The sequence below is a fragment of the Wyeomyia smithii genome, chromosome 1 (assembly GCF_029784165.1).
Source record: "Wyeomyia smithii strain HCP4-BCI-WySm-NY-G18 chromosome 1, ASM2978416v1, whole genome shotgun sequence".
In the NCBI taxonomy this organism is placed as follows: Eukaryota; Metazoa; Arthropoda; class Insecta; order Diptera; family Culicidae; genus Wyeomyia; species Wyeomyia smithii.
Genome location: NC_073694.1, coordinates 69,322,419 through 69,342,447, shown reverse-complemented (window position 1 = coordinate 69,342,447; position 20,029 = coordinate 69,322,419). Strand labels below are relative to the sequence as shown.

The window sequence follows — 20,029 nt, the reverse complement described above, 5'->3', positions numbered from 1 at the left end:
GGGGTCTTAACGTGTTCTTGTCGTTAGGCTGGATGCAGGCGGAAGGGGGTAGGACTAAACTGGGGCGTGGATGGATTTCAGGAAAACGTATATAAGGGACATGTAGGATAGGTCACGGCTCGCCAAGACATCACGAACAGGAACAGCCGACTGCCTACCTTCGGCCTGCAGGGAAGCTATTAATTTAGACCTGGCGTCACGGTGTACAGGGCATGACCAAACAACGTGCTCTATGTCGTGATAACCTTCACCACAGGCAGAGATACCACTTTCCCCGAGCCCAACACGACGGAGATGCGCGTCAAATCTATAGTGATTGGACATAAGCCGGGACATCACGCAAATGAAATCCCGACCTACATCCAACCCCTTGAACCACGGGTTCGTCGACACCTTGGGGATTATGGAATGTAACCACCTTTCCAGTTCCCCTCTGGTCCAAGCATTTTGCCAACTGATGATCGTATTCTGACGAACAAATGAGAAAAATTCATTAAAGGCAATTGGTCTTTCATAAATTCCACCGTTTGTTGCGCCCACCTTAGCCAAAGAGTCCGCTTTCTCATTGCCCGGTATCGAGCAGTGAGAAGGGACCCACGCTAAGGTAATCTGATACGATTTTTCGGATAAAGCACTCAGATGTTCCCGTATTTTCCCCAGGAAATATGGAGAGTGCTTAACATCTTTCATCGATCGGAGAGCCTCAATGGAACTGAGACTGTCCGTAAAGATGAAATAATGGTCCGTGGGCATTTTTCGATAATCCCTAGGGTGTACTGAATTGCAGCCAATTCTGCGACGTAAACAGAAGCAGGATTATCAAGCTTATGGGAGACGGTTAAATTGTTATTGAAAATACCAAAGCCAGTGGACCCATCAAGAAGTGATCCGTCAATGTAGAACATATTGTCGCAGTTGATGTTTCGATATTTATTGGAAAAAATTTTGGGGATCTGCTGCACGCGTAAATGATCCGGGATTCCACGAGTTTCTTCTATCATGGATGTATCGAAAAACACAGTAGAATCAGAAGTATTTGATAAGTCGACACGATTTGGAATATTCGAAGAAGGGTTAATATTATGGGACATGTGATTGAAATACAATGTCATAAAACGGTTTTGAGAATTAAGTTCGATTAACCTTTCAAAATTTTCAATCACAGGACGGTTCAAGACCTCACATTTGATAAGAATGCGAGAAGACAGGCTCCAGAAGCGGTTTTTCAATGGAAGTATTCCAGCTAAGACCTCCAAACTCATCGTATGGGTCGACTGCATGCAACCAAAGGCGATACGCAAACAACGATATTGTATTCGCTCCAGTTTGATCAAATGTGTGTTTGCTGCGGAGCGGAAGCAGAAACACCCGTACTCAACGACAGACAATATCGTTGTTTGGTAAAGCCTTATAAGGTCTCCTGGGTGGGCTCCCCACCATTGTCCGGTTATTGTACGAAGAAAATTCACTCTTTGTTGACATTTTTTCATCAGATACCTAACGTGACAACCCCAGGTGCCTCTAGAGTCGAACCAGACACCAAGATATTTGTGTACCAAAACCTGAGAAATCGTTTTACCCATTAATTGTGTTTGAACCTGAGCAGGTTCATGCTTCCTAGAAAAAACTACTATCTCAGTCTTCTCCGGAGAGAACTCGATACCTAGCTGTAAAGCCCAAGCAGACAAATTGTCCAAGGTATCTTGCAATGGTCCTTGCAAATCGGCAGCTTTGGCTCCTGTAACAGAGATTACACTGTCGTCTGCAAGTTGTCTTATCGTGCATGAATTTGCCAGACATTCGTCGATGTCATTTACATAAATGTTGTAAAGAAGGGGGCTTAAACATGAGCCCTGGGGAAGACCCATGTAGCTAATGCGAAAAGTTGCCAAATCGCCGTGCGTAAAATGCATGTGCTTTTCGGACAGCAAATTGTGCAAAAAATTGTTCAAAATTGGAGAAAATCCTTGTCGGTGAAGTTTACCCGAAAGAATGTCAATAGAAACGGAATCAAAAGCCCCCTTAATGCCCAAGAACGCAGACGCCATTTGTTCTTTGCGAGCATACGCCAGCTGAATATCTGTTGAAAGCAACGCAAGACAATCATTCGTCCCTTTGGCACGGCGGAAGCCAAATTGAGTATCTGATAGTAGACCATTTGATTCGGCCCAATGGTCTAAACGACGGAGTATCATTTTTTCCATCAATTTCCGGATACAGGATAGCATTGCAATCGGCCTATAAGAGTTGTGATCAGAAGCTGGTTTCCCTGGTTTTTGGATGGCGATCACCTTCACTTGCCTCCAATCCTGCGGTACAATGTTTTGCTCCAGGAACTTATTGAACAAGTTCAACAAGCGCCTCTTGGCATTGCCGGGTAGATTCTTCAACAAGTTGAATTTGATTCTATCTAACCCAGGTGCGTTATTGTTACAGGACAGGAGGGCAACTGAAAATTCTGCCATCGTAAAAGGTGATTCTATCGCGTCGTGACCCGGAGACGTATCGCGAACAAAGTTTGGCGCAGGAACAGAGTCCGGACATACTTTCCTGGCAAAATCAAATATCCACCGACTTGAAGACCCCTCGCTTTCGTTGACCGTTACGCGATTCCGCATTCTTCGGGCTGTGTTCCAAAGAGTGCTCATCGATGTCTCCCTCGACGTCTCGTTCACGAACCGACGCCAATATCCGCGTTTCTTTGCTTTAGCCAGGCTTTTAAGCTTGGTATTAAGCTCCGAATACCGTATATAGTCGTCGGGTATACCTCCCTTCTGGAAGGCCAAAAACGCGTCGGATCTTTGCGTGTAGACATCGGAGCACTCTTTGTCCCACCACGGAGTTGGAGGCCGCTCTTTGATCGTTACGCCGGGATAATTCTTCGTTTGGGCTTGCAACGCGGCGTCGAGGATTAAGCCCGCGAGGAGGTTGTATTCTTCAAGTGGTGGGTGATGTTGAATCGACTCGACCGCTTTTGAAATCATTTCCTCGTATAACTTCCAATCGACATTCCGTGTGAGGTCATACGGAATGTCAATTGGTCGCATGCGAGTTGAACCGTTTGTAATTGAAATAAGAATAGGCAGATGGTCGCTACCGTGAGGATCGAGGATTACCTTCCATGTGCAATCCAACCGTAGCGACGTCGAACATAAGGATAGATCCAGAGCGCTTGGGCGCGCTGGAGGTTTCGGGATACGTGTCATTGCATCGAAGGATACAATCGCTGCAAGGAGGGGCCATTGGGCAGTCAACTGCTTCAAAAATGATCTAACTGTTGGGAGGAATGCTGTAAGAAAAATTTTAATTGGATCGGGTACATTGAAAGTTTCAAAAATCCAGTCCACAATGTCAGAAAATTTCACTAATCCAGAGTTTGTTTCATCAACTGGGAGTGCAAAAGGAACAACTGGGGTTTTAGATGTTCCTGGCAGTGCTGGGAACTCATTCTGGGACTTTAAATTTGCAAGCCCAGGAGGAGTTTGCTTCGGTTTTTCCGCAGCACTGTTTGGTTTGTTTGTAACTTTCATTTCACTTTGGGAAATCTTAGGACCTTTTCGGGGAAGTTTAGGAGAGGAAATATTTTTCCTCTTTCTAGACGCCCCAGGATTGGCATAAGTTGTTCCCGCTGGTGAATCGTCAGAATCGGTTTCATCAGAGGACAACAGATCAAAGGGGTTCGATGTTATGGTAGAAGTGGTCACGGTCTTCTTCAGCATCTCAGCGTAAGATCGCTTTGAACGCTCCTTAAGTGACCGCTTGATTTTATCTCTGCGCTGCATGTACACCGGGCATGTGGAGAGCTCATGCTGATTTTCCCCGCAGTGAATACATTTTTCAGCATTTACACTGCAAGAATCGTCCGCATGAGTTTCTCCACACTTGCTACATCGTGCCTTATTGCAGCAGTAGGCGGCTGTGTGGCCTAGCTGCTTGCAATTGGTGCAATTCATAACACGGGGTACATACAATCGCACAGGCAGACGAACCCGATCGATCGAGACGTGGCTAGGGAGAGCAGATCCGGCAAACGTAACACGAAACGAGTCTGACGGAGTGTACACTTTTGTGCCGTTGACAAGAGACACAGACCGCAATTGCTTGCAATCTATGATCTTTACTTTTACGTCGTGACACAAAGCATTTTTGAAGCAGCCAAAACCGCTTGCCAAGATACACTCGACCGACAGACTCGAATCGGTTATGACACCGTCGATCTCCACGTCTCGTGCGGGTATATAAACGCGATACTCGCGTGTGAAAAGCTCGGAGCGAGCAATAGCGTTGGCCTGTTCCAGGTCGCTGACCACGACACGGAGCTTGTTGGGTCTGACCTTGGAGATTTCGGTCACGGCCTTGTACCCCTCCGTCAGGTCTTTCGAAGTCTGCAGGATGTTTAACGGTTTCGATTTCGGTCCTGCTTTTGGCCGAAAGAAAACAGTAAAGCTGCCCTGAGATCCGTCCGGGTAAAGCCTGGGGCGAGGGGGGACTGGAGAATTAACAGAGGAAGGGTTGGCAGGAGGGACAGGGTCGGAGAGGTTCGGGGATGGTGGCACGGGATGCGAGGGATCTACATCCATCGCGCTAAATCTAGCGCACTAGCGCCGACAGAACACGTACCTCTTTACTTCTCCTTTCAGCAGGGTTGGTTGTCCGAACGGTCGAAGCTGCAGCCGTTACAGCCAGCAGCACCAATACAGCAGCTCCAAACAGCCACCAGCAGCGAGCCGGGTGTGTGATCACTCAGCACAGCGACACAACTCGCTGTCAACTGTTGGCTTCTTCTCTTTCCTCCTTTGTGTTGAGATTCTCGTCTACTGCTGTAGCACAAATCACTTAGCAGCCAAATCGGCTTACGCACCAGCAAACAGCCACGATGCGAAACAGTTGCACAATAGCGGGCGACCTTGAACCTTCACTCGACCAGGCAAACAATGCCAACACTTGCTCGCGCGTCTTTTGTTTTATATTCTATCGGAGCTATCACCAAACACATCCGATACTGATGCTTGTTCGGCACAGAATGAAACACAAAATTTTGTACATTTTTAAATTAATATTTTTTGCCTTTCTCCTAGAAAGGTATAGCAATCACTTGCAAAACCGAAAGTATAAAAGTGCTCCAAAGGGCCGAATGGCATATATCACTCGACTCAGCTCGACGAGCTGAGCATTTTCTGTATGTGTGTATGTGTGTGTGTGTGTATGTGCAGATTTTTATTCTCACTCACTTTTCTCAGAGATGGCTGGACCGATTCTCATGAAATTAATTGCAAATGAAAGGTCTTGTTGCCCCATAAGACCCTATTGAATTTTATTGTAATCGGATTTTTAGTTTAGAGGTTATGTTTAAAAATGTGAAAATCATGAAACATTATCTCAGAAACTACACAACCGATTTGAACATAATTTGTCTCAAAAGAACGGGCTACCTAAAAAACCGTTAAGTTTTGAATTTCATAAAGACTGAACTTGTGGTTCAAAAGTTATGAAAAGAAACGTGTTCTGAAGACTGTTTAATCTCACTCATGTTTCTCAGAGATGGCTGTACCGATTTTTTTAAAATCAGTGTCAAATGGAAGGTCTTTTTGCCCCATAAGACCCTATTGGTTTGTTTTGCAATCGGACTATTACTTTGCCTGTTATGTTTAAAAATGTGAAATCCAGCTATGCAAAGGAACATATTCCGAAGACTACTTGGACTCACTCACTTATCTCAGAGATGGCTGACCCGATTTCCACAAAATTAGTGTCAAATGAATGGTCTAGCTGCCTCAGAAGACCCTATTGAATTTTACTGTAATCGAACTGTAACTTCATTTGTAATGTGCCGGCTTGTGCAAATCACGAAACTTCATTATCTCAGAAACTACACAACCGATTTGATTATTATTATCAGATGAGCGGGCTAGTTAAGGGTTAACTGATGAATTATGATTGAACACGTGGTTTCAAAGTTTGGCTGCCCTACACGTTCCCATTTCATTTGATTATAATCGAACTTAAGCAACCGTTATGAATTAAATTGTTAATAAAACAACGAAAGTCTATTATCTCAAAGATTACATGACTTATTTGAACATAACTAGTGTCATACGAACGAGTCATCATCAAACTTACAAATAACAAACTTCATAACAATTTGATATGTGGCTCAAAAGTTTTGGAAAAAAGAGAAATTCAAAGACTATTTAAAACTATACCTGCTTTGATCGATATATGTGGCCTCAACATAATTTAAATGTGGTGTCGTACTATTTGAACGTTCCAAGTTCATTGATTCCTTGCGGTTTGTTTGAAGTCTGCAAATGCACGACAAATCGGCCATAGGATATGATCAAAGTCAAATAACAAATCGTTTGAAATGATTGATTTTATCGAAATGACAACATGCTCGTCTTTTGGCTTCTGTACATCGCCTTAATTCTGAATATATTCATATTGGGTGGTATTCTGTCATTATCAGCAGACTTTCTGGCATCAATCTGACACCGGAAATACCCTTATTGAGAGGTATTTTTGGTTGTTTTCCAGAAACTAAAAGTGGTCGTCTTCAAATTCAAAATAGTGTCCAGGGTCAATGTTTGGTTTCTATGCATCATCACGTTTACGGAAATATCCATATTGAGTATTATTCGGTCATTTTCGACTGTTGCCTATAAGTTTCCATTTAACAATTCAAAATGGTGCCTGAGGTCAATTGTTAGCTCCTTGCATCATTCTGGTTCCAGAGATACTCATATTGGATAATATTTGTTTATTTTAGGCTGTTTTTCACAAACCGGTAGTCGTCATCTTGGATTTCAAAATGGTATTTAGGATACTGGTTAAAGAAAAATTCATATTGGGTGATATTTGGTCACTTTGGACTGTTTTTCAGAAGCCGAAAGTCGTCATTTTGGACTTTAAAATTGCCTGTGAAATCAATTTCTGTCATCTGGGCGTAATTCTGGTTCCGAAAACATTCATATTGAATTGTATTTGGTCATTTCCGGCTGTTTGCCAGACACCGGAAATCACCATCTTAAAATTCAAGATTGTGTCTGTGATCAATTTATAGCTTCTGTGCATCTTTCTGGTTCCAGAAATACTGATATTTAATGGGAATCGTCCATTTCAGGCTGTTTTCCAGAAACCGGAAGTTGCCATCTTACAATTCAAAATGTTGTCTGAAGTCGATTTGTGGCTCCAGCGCATCATTATGGTTCCGAAAACATCCATATAGGGTGGTATTTGGTCATTTGCCGCTGTTTTTCCGACACCGGAAGTCGCCATTTTGGATTTCATAATGGCATTTGGAGACAATTTCTGGATTTTGAACGGCATACTGGTTAAAGAAAAACTCATATAACCGGAAGTCGCCATCTTAAAATTTAAAATGCTATCTGTGGTCGATTTTAGCTCCTGTGTATTATTCTAGATCCGGATATTATTATATTGGGTGGAAATTGGCCATTTTCGGCTGTTTTCCAGAAACCGGAAGTTGCCATCTTACAATCCAAAATGTTGTCTGAGGTCGATTATGGAACATATTTGTTACCACTAAAAACATTCACCAGCCAATATGGTTCCATTTAGTTGATTAGTTCGCGAGATGTGCAGAAATTTGTAAAGAAACATGTACTTCCAGAAAAGGGAGGGGCGTCAAACCATTATGGACATATTTGTTACCTCTAAAAACATTCACATATCAAATTTGGTTGTATTTTCTTGATTGGTTCTTGAGCTGTGCGAAATTTGTGTTTCATTTTCATGGGATCCCTCCCTCATAGAAGAGGGAGTCGGATTTCAAACCATTATGTACATATTTGTTATCACTAAAAACATATTAGTTACCCCTTAAAACATCCACATGCCAAATTCGGTTTCATTTGCTTGGTTTGTTCTTGAGTTGTGCAGAAATTTATGTTTCATTTGTATGGGACTCTCCCTTCCAGGAGAGGGAGGGGTCTCAAACTATCATAGGAACCTTTATCGACACCAAAAACCCCTACATACAAATTTTTCACGTCGATCGGTTCGGTAGTTTTCGGGCCTATATGGATCAGACAGACAGACAGACTTGACTGCATTTTTATATGTAAAGATTACAACATCAATATTTTAGAACCTAGAGAGTGAATATACATTTATTGGATTGAAGCGTTCATGTAAATCTATTTTTACAAATAAAAAATTGAATGAGAAAGGCTGGGTCTGACCGCTAGGTGGATTAATTTAGGTTTTTTATATATAAATACTGCCGTAGATTTTCACTCGTTGCCCAGCTAATAAAAGACTTTCAGTCGTTGGGCTGAGCTATCAATTTTGCAAATCGATTGAGGAACACAGGGAACCCAGGCAAGCTTGAAAACGTTTAAGAAACTGCAAAAGTGCAAAAACATTCTTTCTGGATTTTTGGATTTTCTACGTAAATAATTGTTTCCCCGATCAGTATACATTTGTTTTATGCCATACAATAGCTCAAAATCTACGATGGAATCCGGAAAGTGCAGCATAAGTCCGAATTCAAAAACCGCCTGGTTCAAGCCTATGTGATTGCCAAAAAAAATCTCATCGTTATTCCAACCCAAACAGTGCTCAACAACAACGTCTCCATAAACACTCTCAAAAATAGGCAGCTGATTTGCATTAGTACGCCAGATTAACTTAGATCGTTTTTGAAACAATTGATTCAAATATGGTTGTTATAAATGTATACTCAGTTGCGTTTGGTTTTCTTATTATTTAATTTAATTTAATTATTTTAATTTCTTTTAGTTCTCTATGTCCAGCGTTGAAAAAGCATTCATAAATATCTCAAACGAAAATCAGTGTTGTCAGAAATGATGTTTGGCTTCGTTTTAGTTGGCCTACATAGCCCACGGGCGGGAGCCCGACTAAAATGTTGCCCATATTGTATTATTATGTATATTTAGATCACAAATAACGTTTTTTTAATACGAGCGGGAAATGTTTTGTGATTAATTAATAATTTAGCTATATGTATTCAGAATTGAATTCAATATACATATGTATTCAGAATTGAATTCAGTAAATGTATTCAGAATTGAATTCAGTCTTTCGAATGCGTTTCCCGAAAACCACGAGTGGCGTTTTTGCTTGTACGTTTGTTATTGTTTTTGTTTTTCAAGTTGCAAAACCCCACTGACCGAACACGAAATCTTTTAATATCGGAGACAAAAAAATCTAAAGTAATATTTTTATGTTGGTTAAAGGATTTCCTCTACAATATTAAAGCAACTGATCTGACAACGTTTGTTTTTCACGCTTCTCGATCTGGATTGCATCCAAGTTGAAAAATCTGTATGCACCCGTGATTTTCTGTATTTTGTTTTTGTGTGCCTGCAAGTGCTTGGGTTTAGGGTAACTGGGTGATAAAATTAATAAGTGAAGTGAAATAAAAGTGTAGTGTAAAATTGTGGAGATTCTGTCAACAGCTCGCATAAGAATTAATGAATTTATCTTAGTTGACAATTATTTGAAAATTTCTCTTCACTACCACATTTAATGTTTTAATGAATCAAAGAGACTTGCTCGCATATTCCGCATAGATCTTGCAGAAAAAGTAAAGCGAGTTTATTCATCTAGGCTACCTAATGCAATGATTTAACGTAACAAAAGCTCTGTAGAAAGGTATACATCACCGTTAAGTTAAGCTAAGGTAAGTTTTTTTTATTCACCTTTTTCAGTTTCATTCTAAAACTCAAATTTCTAACGTACTAGTAACACTACATGCGAGACGAACTCACAGTGCAACCTGTCAGTATTGATGCGAATCGACTTTCTGTTTTCCCTCTTGGTTCTATTTTTAGCCTCTACTCATACATTTACATGTCGAATAGCTAGAACAAAAGCTGCCACCAGATTACAGCTTCCATAGCATATCACAAAAGCTCAAGCTAAAAGTTCCTATAGCTGGTTTATCGTGAGAAAGAAATGTATAACAAAAAAAAATGAATAAAATTAGATAGCATACGGGTGTTCAATTTTATTTATAGCATAGGTTCTTCATGATTTTCATGTTGTATGAAGCTTGTGTTAACTTGTGAAAGCTCACGAAATACATCGCAAAGCTTGGTGTACAACATGGGTATTACCTGTATGAAAACGATTATTAAAGCGTATCTCGCTCTCCCCACCATCGAGTTGGCCGTGTGGCCTAATGGAGAAGGCGTCGGACTTCGGATCCGAAGATTGCAGGTTCGAGTCCTGTCACGGTCGATGGAAATTTTTTTTATTCTAGTTGAGAATAAATTTTTTATTTGTTTATGTAGGTAAGTCAATACATATATATGTCTTCTGCTTTAGATTCAAACATAATAATAAACAACTTAAAAATTATGTAATTTTAATTGATTAATTTTATTTTCATGAAACATTTTTGTTAATGTTAATAAGTTAATAAATATTTGATGCCAATATCAGACAGATTTAACGAAAAAAGTTGCAGGGTTTAATTCTGTTTAGATCATAGATTTTTATCTAGAAAATTAAAATACCGGTGTGAGTACCGCAATTGTGCTGCAACAGCAACACAACAGCAACCAAGAAATGACTCATGGATTCGATATGTAAAGAATTTATACCATACCATGAGTGATGATCATTCCACTCTGTTCCTAAGCCAGTGATAGAAAATTGAGCAGATGTTGTATGAGGAATGCAACACACGTGCAAAAATCTGACAAACTGAGACAGATATGATTGCATGCTTTCCTGAGTTCCACAAACGATGCATAGGAGCAGAGTATGACGACCGCGAAGTTAGCTAAGAACTGTTTATCTGTCATATAAGAACTGTTTAACTGTTATTCAGACTATTTGGAAATCAAGCTATTTATCACGTCACAACATACCTATTTATCTATGTTTGACAACATTACCTAAATGTTTCGTATCTACTTCATATGTTTAGTTTTTGGCAATTTTCGTAAAAATTCAAGTTTATTGCTTTCACATTTTGGTGATTACGAGGTTATCGTTTTACCCTTTATGTTCCCGTTCATAACAGGGATTACGCACTGTATCTGTTTGTTTATTTATATTAAAACGATCTTATAATTTTGATTTTGCTATTATGCTTAGTTTTGTTACTAGCAATGAGCGGTCAATAATTGTTTGTCAAGGATATTTTTTTTCTTTATTTTTAAGTTGTTGAAGTAATTTTTAGCTCTGTTTGCCATTTTTCTGGTAAAGAAAAAATCGTTTTGATCGTTTACAGTTTTTGATTTTATTTGTCATTTCCATTTAGATATTCACGACCTTTTTCAATATCGTTGTTTTGAACCCTTGTTTAGTGTCTTTTTTTTTAAACGTTTACATACGCAGAAAAAAGAGATCTATCAAAATAATCGTTCATGGACTAGCAAAAGCTCATGCATTTTTTTTATTTTTGTGATTTCAATTGAGATGAAAAAAATCTGAGAAAAGGCCTTAACCCTCCAATAATTATTATTTCTTAGAACAAATTCTCTTCCCACTCTACTAAAGGAAAATTATAATTGTAATGTAATTAAAAAACCACATGTTTCAAAAGCAGAAAAGTATGTAACCGCTAGTGAAAAATAATAGAATAATCCGTTTTTAAAAATAAAAAAGAATATCCAAGGAAAACAGTTTTCTGACTACTTGTGATTTGAAATAGCATATCACCTCTTCAACTATTTGAAAAAAATTCAATCTCAAACTCAAAAATTGTGAATTATTATTATGCTTACATTTCAATCGATTTGAAAAGTGTGAAATTCATTATAGGCTCAATGTGGCACCTTTCGAATGTGCTCAGGACGGCGAGCGAGGAAGTAAATGGTTATTTTGTGACGCGCTCAAGGCAACCATCAAATCAAATATCACAAACGTTGAAGCAAACGACGAACGTGGGAGGAAATAATTGCGAATGGAGCATCTGACAGAAAAGCCTTGTGAAGATTACATGTAATTTGTTTCGAATTAGAATGCCACTGTGCCGGTTGGATATTTGAGCCATCGGCTATAAATTTTGAATGTTGAATCACGTTTCTCTATCGTTATTACTCCAACTTCGTAGGGAAGAAGCCGAATCGCAATCTACAACTATGCGTGCACCTTGACCCTTTTTTACTTATAAATCGTGCAGACCAAACTGTTTGGAAGCCTGTTGAAAGCCAAGGTTCTGAGCTGTGAGCGATCTCCAGCAGACTGTTCGGAGTTCTGAAAGGAATCGGTTAACATTTCCAGCTTGCTGATTCGTAGTAGTAGAAACATTTATAGAGTAATATCGAAACATTACGCCGTGAGCGCCGCAAGGTTGCGCGCACTCATAAACCTAATAGTATCACGACCTAGTGACGTTTGTTTCGTTTGTTGGAAGGTAAACTCACATAAAAAAAAAGATTTACATCCTTTCATAGAACGACTGTCGCTAACTTTTCCGATCTGTCTGAAGACTCCATTCTAAAAGCTACAATCTTCGGTGTCCAGGGAGAGACGGCTTCGATCAGAAAATCTTATGTTCAGAAATAAAAAAAAATCAAACAACGACTGACTGTGTTGTGAACGATCACGTCTATGGCGTTGTTGTCGTTGTCGTTGCCATAGTCACTAAGACTCGATTAGTGATCTTTAATGCTGTGCTGATGACTAGCGCAAAATGATAGCCTTATGCCGATCGCAGCCGATCGGTACAGCCCTTCGCCAGTTCTGCCGGTACAGGGTAGTGTGAATGCGCACCTTGTGCACTGGGATTAGCAAGGGTTCTACGTACACATTCGCTCGATTGTTGCCTGCAGCACGAAGTGTTGCTCACTATAGGCACAGCCAAATGGACAGATGAATTGCTCAAACGAGTTTTAAGGCTAGAGTCAGTAAAGTATCGATGTAGCGTCCCATCTAGCAGTGGATCTGTGACTCAATGCGCGACTTCTCGGTTTAATTTTCATGAGACCGACCGAGCGCGAAGGAAAGCAGCTTGAGTCGCACGCGCTGGCAGAGAGCGGGTTCTCAGGCGATTATGCATAGGAATGAATCTCTTACTCTCAGGGGTGCGCACACGCGGAGTTTTGTCTCGCGCCTCGGCCACATTAAAGAGGTAGGGGAGTACTCGACTGCATTAGTAAGTAAAGTTTACATTTTCGGGTTGACTTCTACGTGAATAGTTTTTATATTTTAATTCAGTACGCGTTGATCGTTCGGATTAAGACGTTCTGCGTGGTCCTCGTCGGTATTGAAATAAACTTTACTTTGCTATCGTAAGTTTATTTTGCAGGGGTTCACGTGCACAAGGGTGTTGTAACGCGATCTTCCATGGGGATCGAATGCTGATGGAGTGTGCTCATCATTAAGATTCGGTGAAAGCATTCAACTTTGACTTTTGGCGCCTCTCGCGTACGGTAGCTTGCGGCGTGTTCAGGAAGCGATCGTACGATTGCGATTGCTGTTTCTCGCGTGATCGTGGCCCATCTGCAAGCGGATTGAACTAACATAATTTTTATATAACTCCCTGGTACTGAGCCTTCGGGTGTCAAAGATCTGTGGGAGCTAGTGCAACAGTGCTGGCTGATTCGAAAAATCCTACAGTGCCTACGGGTGGTATCACCAAAAGGAACGACGAATGTGCAGAGAGGCGGGTTTAATCTTTTAATCAATTCGTAGGTCTTCTCTTTATTCAAGTGAATCGGTAATGCAAGCTTTGAGGGGCTCATAAATCAGCGAAGAAGAGACCCACTTGGTGTGCAAGGAGTGGGAACCTTACAGCTTCAGTCAAGGAAAAGGTTCATTGGAATACACTTAGTGCCAGCAACGGTTTTAGTTAAACTGTGAAGCGATTCTACTTTTCTGCCCGCACGGCCTAGAGTCTAGTGTTATTATTGTTGAATCTTCTCCTTTTAGATTTTTGCATCTTTTCTTCTCTTTAGAGCTAGTATAATTGGTGATGCATGCATACCGGTGCTGTAGTGTTTATTGTTCATAAAGCATGATTGTGCCGCAGAAAAGTGTGTCGTGAACGTGTAGTGAAGCGTTGGAATATACTCAACACAGAGCATAAATATAAACACAGAGTGACATAACAGTTATCTCCACAATCAACATCATCATCATCATCATCGACCGGACTGGTAAGAACAGCTGCATCTGCTTGGCGAAGGGTACAGATACCCAATACTACTGGCCTCGTCGCGGTTTGCGTAAAGTTTAAACGAAAGTGAGAGTCAGGTTGGATACTGACTACCTGTACAGGAAATCGGTACGAAGGAAAAAAAAGGAAAATGTTCCTGCGCCGATCTTACCTCGCAGTGCTAATCATATTCGGATACCTGCTAATCATAGGTAAATATTAAATTTACATATGATACGTATGACCTGTTTCAACTCGGTTAGTTGTTCGGAGTTGATGTTTTATGACTTTAGTTTGCATATCATAAACCAAGGATATTATGAGATTGCGAGATTGAGTTAGTGGAGTGAAAGTGAAATTTGAAACTCCAATATACGGCAGAAAGTAATAATACGGATATCTGTTGATGATATCTACAGCGAAGACATTATTAGAGTAAGCGCTCCTATAATGGAGATAGTACTAATAGTGGTTGTACTGTAATAAAGGCCGCTTTATTAAAAATTTAACGAATATTAGAGCAAATAAACTGATTACAGTGTGTTCACTTGGTATTCACGAATAACCAGAGGTGAAATTGTTTTTTTTAGAATAGGACTGAGAAATCTATCTTCAAAAATAGTTTTTTTTTACTTTTATACCAAATATCAATTTTCTGCCATGGTTCAAAGGTAGTAAAATGATATTATCCCATGACTTTACTGTTTTACATGGAAAAAATTCTCTTTTTAACATATAGAGTGTATTTTAAATCATTAAAATTTGTTTTACTTACTTCATCCCTTTGTGCTACTATAGGTACATAAAAACACGCTTGTTGTTATAATGTCGTACGACAAAGCAGCAATAAGCAAGTTTCCTCCCAAGGGTTTCAAAAATGGGTGGTTTAACTTATTTTTTTCAGGTGAAAAAAGCGACGCAGAGAAATAATTCTTTTGCATTTGCAACTTGGAAAAGACCTTTCTTTGAATTAGAGAAAAATCTTTCGAAGAGGTAGGTAGAGACGAGCAGCCTTTCTCATGATTTTAGAAAAAAAAAAATATCTGATTGGTGAACACCATCATAAGTTCTTTTTTGTAACAATTTTTCAATGCTTTGATCTACACTAAGGTCTTTCTTACGCGGAGGATGCGTTCTAAGTTCGTATGGGCCCGCGTAAAAAAGACTCTTATGAGTTGCAAATATAACAAAGAAAACCGTCCTAAAATGTTTAAACCTCGTTTGAATATGATAGTGGTTGATTCAGAGACCAAAAGGCAATATTCTAAATTTTGAGCTTTTACACCAAAAATTGTGTGTTTTTTTTGTCAACTGATCTATGATAACTCGTGGTCTAAAACGGAAAACGTGATTGAAATGATGCCGATTTCTTGTACCAGTTTTGAGTAATGGAGAAAAGCAACCCACATAAAAAAGGCATAAGAAAAGACCTTATTGTATTTTAAAATCATGAACGTTCGCGACTTGGTGAATGATTTTTTTCTTAGTGCCAATTTAATTTATTTTGGATATACTGACTTTGGATAACACTGACTTTTTTCGACATGATAGCTTTTCCATGTTAAATTTTGGTTAAAATTTTGTTGAAGTTAATATCAAAAATTGTTTTTTCATTGCAATCCGCTATTTTTCAAAATTTCCGATCATTTACCGAAGTTTTAAACTTATATTTAATGTTAATTTATCTAATAAATCACCATAAATAACATTTTAAGTGATTAAGTTCAAATAATATATTGCACTTGTGGCGTAGCCAAGGGGGCAAGAGGGGTGGGATTTGGGAAACAAGCCCGCCCCAAAGCCATTGATCTTCAAATTTTTTTTCAATATTAGGGTTCCGCATTACTTTTCATCAGGGTTTTAATAGAATTTACGGGGAAAACTTGACCTTCGAATTTCGTTTAGTTTTCCTATTGTAAAAAGTCCCCATGCAAAATTTCAGCTCAGTCGGCCTCCGGGAAGTCATTTTTCGACCGATCATATTTTTGATTTTTGGATGAAATTTTTGATATCAAGAATTTTTTCTAAGTCTAATGTCTAACTGCATAAAACTTCGAGATCTAGTATTGCTTCAAAAAAATTTTTTATCGAGTTTTCCAGTTTGAAAATTTTATAAGTCCGATTGAAAAAAGTTTTTTTATCAATTCCAAACGCAATTCCGCAATTTGGTATCGAATACAATTTCGATATCGAAAAACAGGGACAAAGCCAAAAATTAAAAAAGCAAGAAAAGTATAGGGAGAAAAATTAACAACTGTAGCGGTTGAAGTTTCACTGTTTTGATTATAAGACACACCCGCAAGGTTAACAAGAAATTACGACAACCTGTCTTATGTCATGTATTTTTTGCAATATGTTTGGAAATACGATCGATAAGTTCTCATATTGAAAAGAAAACATGTTAAATATTATGAAGTCATTTGATTGTGTGTGTGTGCTGCTACTGCTGCTAATTAGTTAGGACCGTCATAGAGACCCTCCGCTAGTAAACTGATCGATTTGAGCAGAAGCAGGTTCTTATATAGTCCAAAGAGTGCATTCCCGGTTAACTAGGTATATCATTCTGTCGACCGTGTTAGGGAAGGTAAGCAATAAGTGACCAATCAGAGGTTGAAATCGGCGTTTCAACAAGGCTTAACAATTTTCAATAGTACAATAGTTCGAGTAATCGAACTACATTTTTTGCATTTGGGCGGATGCATAGACGATTTCCCAATCGATTGCTACAAGAATGAAGGAAACTGGTTGGAAACGGACTAAGTTTAAAGTGACAGTGGACAATTTACATAACGCTCTCAATGTTTTCGGGTTTTCAATTTGTACCCTTATATATGTTGCCGTAAGACGTAATTCTACGCCAAAAAGCGCATGAAAATTTTTCATCGATCAAAAAGTGAAACTTTGACCAATTTTTCTCTCAGTCCTTTTCTTGGTTTTTAATTCTTTGCCTCTTTACTTAAAGAAAAGCAAAGCCATGGTGCTACGTCTGATTCAGAACTCGACCTTCACAGACTTCGCAGCCAACTGTTAAAATGTACAGGGCAATTGCGGGCTAGGCTAGCGCAACGATCCTATTGACACTAACAGTCTCTCCTGAGCCGATACTCGAACCTACGACGACTCGCATGTTATTCCAGCATCGTACCTCGAGACCAGCTAGGAGGATGCCTCTACAGTCTACACTTTATAACTATAAGTAAAGTTAGCAAAAAGAAAAGTTTTTTGTAGCTTATTTATATCCTTACGCCCGTCCCGGTATCTCATGGGAAACAAGGTGTCTAGAATCAGCACTTAATTCTGGCAAAGGAATGTCGGGAAAATATACTATTTCATGCAGCTATGCAACGGAAGATTGCATCGAATGTCTGTCTAACTGTGGCAATATAATTTTATGACCATACCTGATTCTGGGAAAGAAGCTGCTGACAATTGAGCAGTAATTTTGTATGGGGATTTTTTTACGAGATGACGAAACTACCAAAATTCGAAAAGTTGATTTTCATTCGCACCCTACTGCGATAAACAATTCAAATGTTGGTCCCTAACTTATGATTATACGTACTACACAACGGTTCACTTAAATAGTACGTGCGTTGCACGGTAAGCAGTATCGCTAATGGCCACAGAAAAACACTTAATCTTTTACGTTGTTCTCTCCTATTCGCTTTCTCTTCAATTTTCCCCCGCACTCATATCCCTACTATAACACAACCCGTATTGTGAGTGAGTGGCTTAAGAGCACCAAACCACTATTTTTCTATCCTCGTTTTGTTACATGATAGTCATTATTATATTATTTTCTTATTCATTAAATCTAAATTGTCTGATACGATGCATACGATTCCATAAAGAACCTTACTAATGCAGAGAACAAAAATTTCAAACAATGGAACAAATGGAAAATCATTAGTATAGGATAGCTTACATTCTATTTTTTCAAGACTACACGCAAAAGCTCAAGCTTTAATCATCCAATGTGTCCTTTCAATTCGCACAGAATTTGCTCTGACTCCGCACAACCAATGCGTGATACGCATAACGCAAAAGTTGTACAAGGAATACATTAACAGAGATCAAAATCAGAATATGTATCATATACACAAAAATCGTAATGTCTCGGTAAACTTCGGTTTCGGGCGAACGATCAGTTTCGAGGCGCTCAAAAAACCGTTCTTTACTTTCGCGAGCCGGTGTGTATCAACCGCTCGTGCATCCCTAAAAATCGTCAGCAATCGAAACAGCCAATGGCGAGCCTTGTTGCCGCGGAAGTTATTGACGCTGGTGCCAGTAACGTAGAACCGAATGCATGTGAATGAAACCAGAGTCATAATTAAATGCAAAATGTTTTGGACTAATCTCATGTTTTTGTTTATTGTTAATGATTGAATGATGTTTTCAAGTGACCTGATTCATGAAAGTGAATCGATCAGACAATAATTTCTTCAATGGAGTCAGTACCCAACTTATCAGTGTTGATTGCTGGTTGCACTGTTTTAACGATGCCAACCTTCTGAACATCGGCTGATGCTTTATAAGTGTAGTGGTTTGGAGCTGCGCAATACATTTAAAATACGCTAGAGCATCAAATGCGTTATGCCCAACGCACATGCGTTGTACTGGTTCCAATTTTAATCAGTAAATGCGCTAATTTCGCTTATAATTGATCTGGTTACGCACAATCCAACTTTTGCGTGTAGCTGCGATATCAAAAGCACGAAAAAAGCGGTCCAAGATTACTTTCTAGTGGAACGCCGGAGTAGTTTGTGAATGTTCGAGATGTACAGCACTCACGTTATGATTATAGGGTAATTAACGGTTTCGTCAGCAGTCAGCACAGCATGTTGCTGGTATTTTAATTGCCACAATGGAAATTGGTCAACCAAAACGAACTGTAAGGGCGGCTTTTTCACAAATTAATTTAAAAAATCCGTTGAACTTTCGATAGCTTTTGTCAATTTTTACAAATAGATAAAAAGTAGGAAAAGATGGTAAAAAACAATAGATGAAACTCGACCGCTTGCTAAAAAAGGATGGCAGTCTGAAACATTACAACTGTCATAGACTGACGAGAATTGGTAATTTACCCTACATAATTAAAAAACTTTTATGACATTTCAATAATAGTATTTAATCAGCGCTTAAATTTTTGTTGTTTTTACGGATTCGAATTAGGAAACAATTAAAAAAATATTTTACCAAATAAACAGGCATTATTTAACATTTAACATTTATTTACTTAGCATCATCGGACAACAGTCTACATGAAAAAAAATATAACTTAAAAACTAACAAATTAAAAAGAGCTTCGGCTACGCAATCGACATTTAAACGTTTCACAGCTAATATTGAAGTCGAACAAATGGAATACGAAATTAAAAATTTTACACATGGCAGTAATTGGTTCATTTTAACCATATGCAGTCCGATGAAAAGGGATTCTGAGAAAGTCAGTTGTCCGGAGAATTCTGAAGGGCGCGTTAACATTATATTGGCTAGAATCAATGGCGCATCTATTGATCCACAAAGCACCTTTCCAACAAATACAGCACGCATGTCATCTCTTCGTTTCTCTAATGTGTCCATATCCAGCAACCTGCACCTATCTATATATGGAGGAAGCTCCACAGAATCTGTCCAAGGGAGACCTCGAAGTGCATATCTGATGAACCTTCTCTGTACCGATTCGATTCGTGCTGTCCAGAGCCCAGTATAAGGACTCCAAACAACTGCCGCTGATTCAAGGACAGAGCGTTCAAGTGTATAGTACAATGCTCGTAAGCAGTACGGATCACGGAACTCATTAGCAATTTTCATTATGAATGCCAGGTTCTTGCTTGCTTTGGAAATGATACTGCTGTAATGATCGTGGAATCTGAGTTCGGTATCCAGCAGAACACCGAGATCTTTTACAACCGTAACTCGCTCAATATCCTG

At 39.3% G+C, this 20,029-nt stretch overlaps 2 protein-coding genes and 1 non-coding gene across 4 annotated transcripts in view; 2 read left to right on the top strand and 1 right to left on the bottom strand.

Annotated features, from left to right (window-relative positions):
- LOC129718443 (RING finger protein 17) overlaps window positions 1-20,029 on the bottom strand; it is a 580,234-nt gene that overhangs the window by 8,589 nt on the left and 551,616 nt on the right. The gene's annotated exons all lie outside the window — the stretch shown is intronic.
- Window positions 10,152-10,224, top strand: Trnar-ucg (transfer RNA arginine (anticodon UCG)). Its single transcript has one exon. It is a non-coding gene; the product is annotated as a tRNA-Arg (tRNA).
- LOC129718445 (uncharacterized) overlaps window positions 13,103-20,029 on the top strand; it is a 150,558-nt gene continuing 143,631 nt past the window's right edge. Inside the window, exons 1-2 of one of the 2 annotated variants that reach the window (XM_055669234.1) lie at window positions 13,103-13,229; window positions 13,896-14,307. In XM_055669234.1, coding sequence (XP_055525209.1) covers window positions 14,247-14,307 — 61 coding nt within the window. In that variant the 5' untranslated portion in view covers window positions 13,103-13,229; window positions 13,896-14,246. The remainder of the gene's footprint in view (window positions 13,230-13,895; window positions 14,308-20,029) is intronic. The other variant, XM_055669235.1, reaches the window with a different exon arrangement.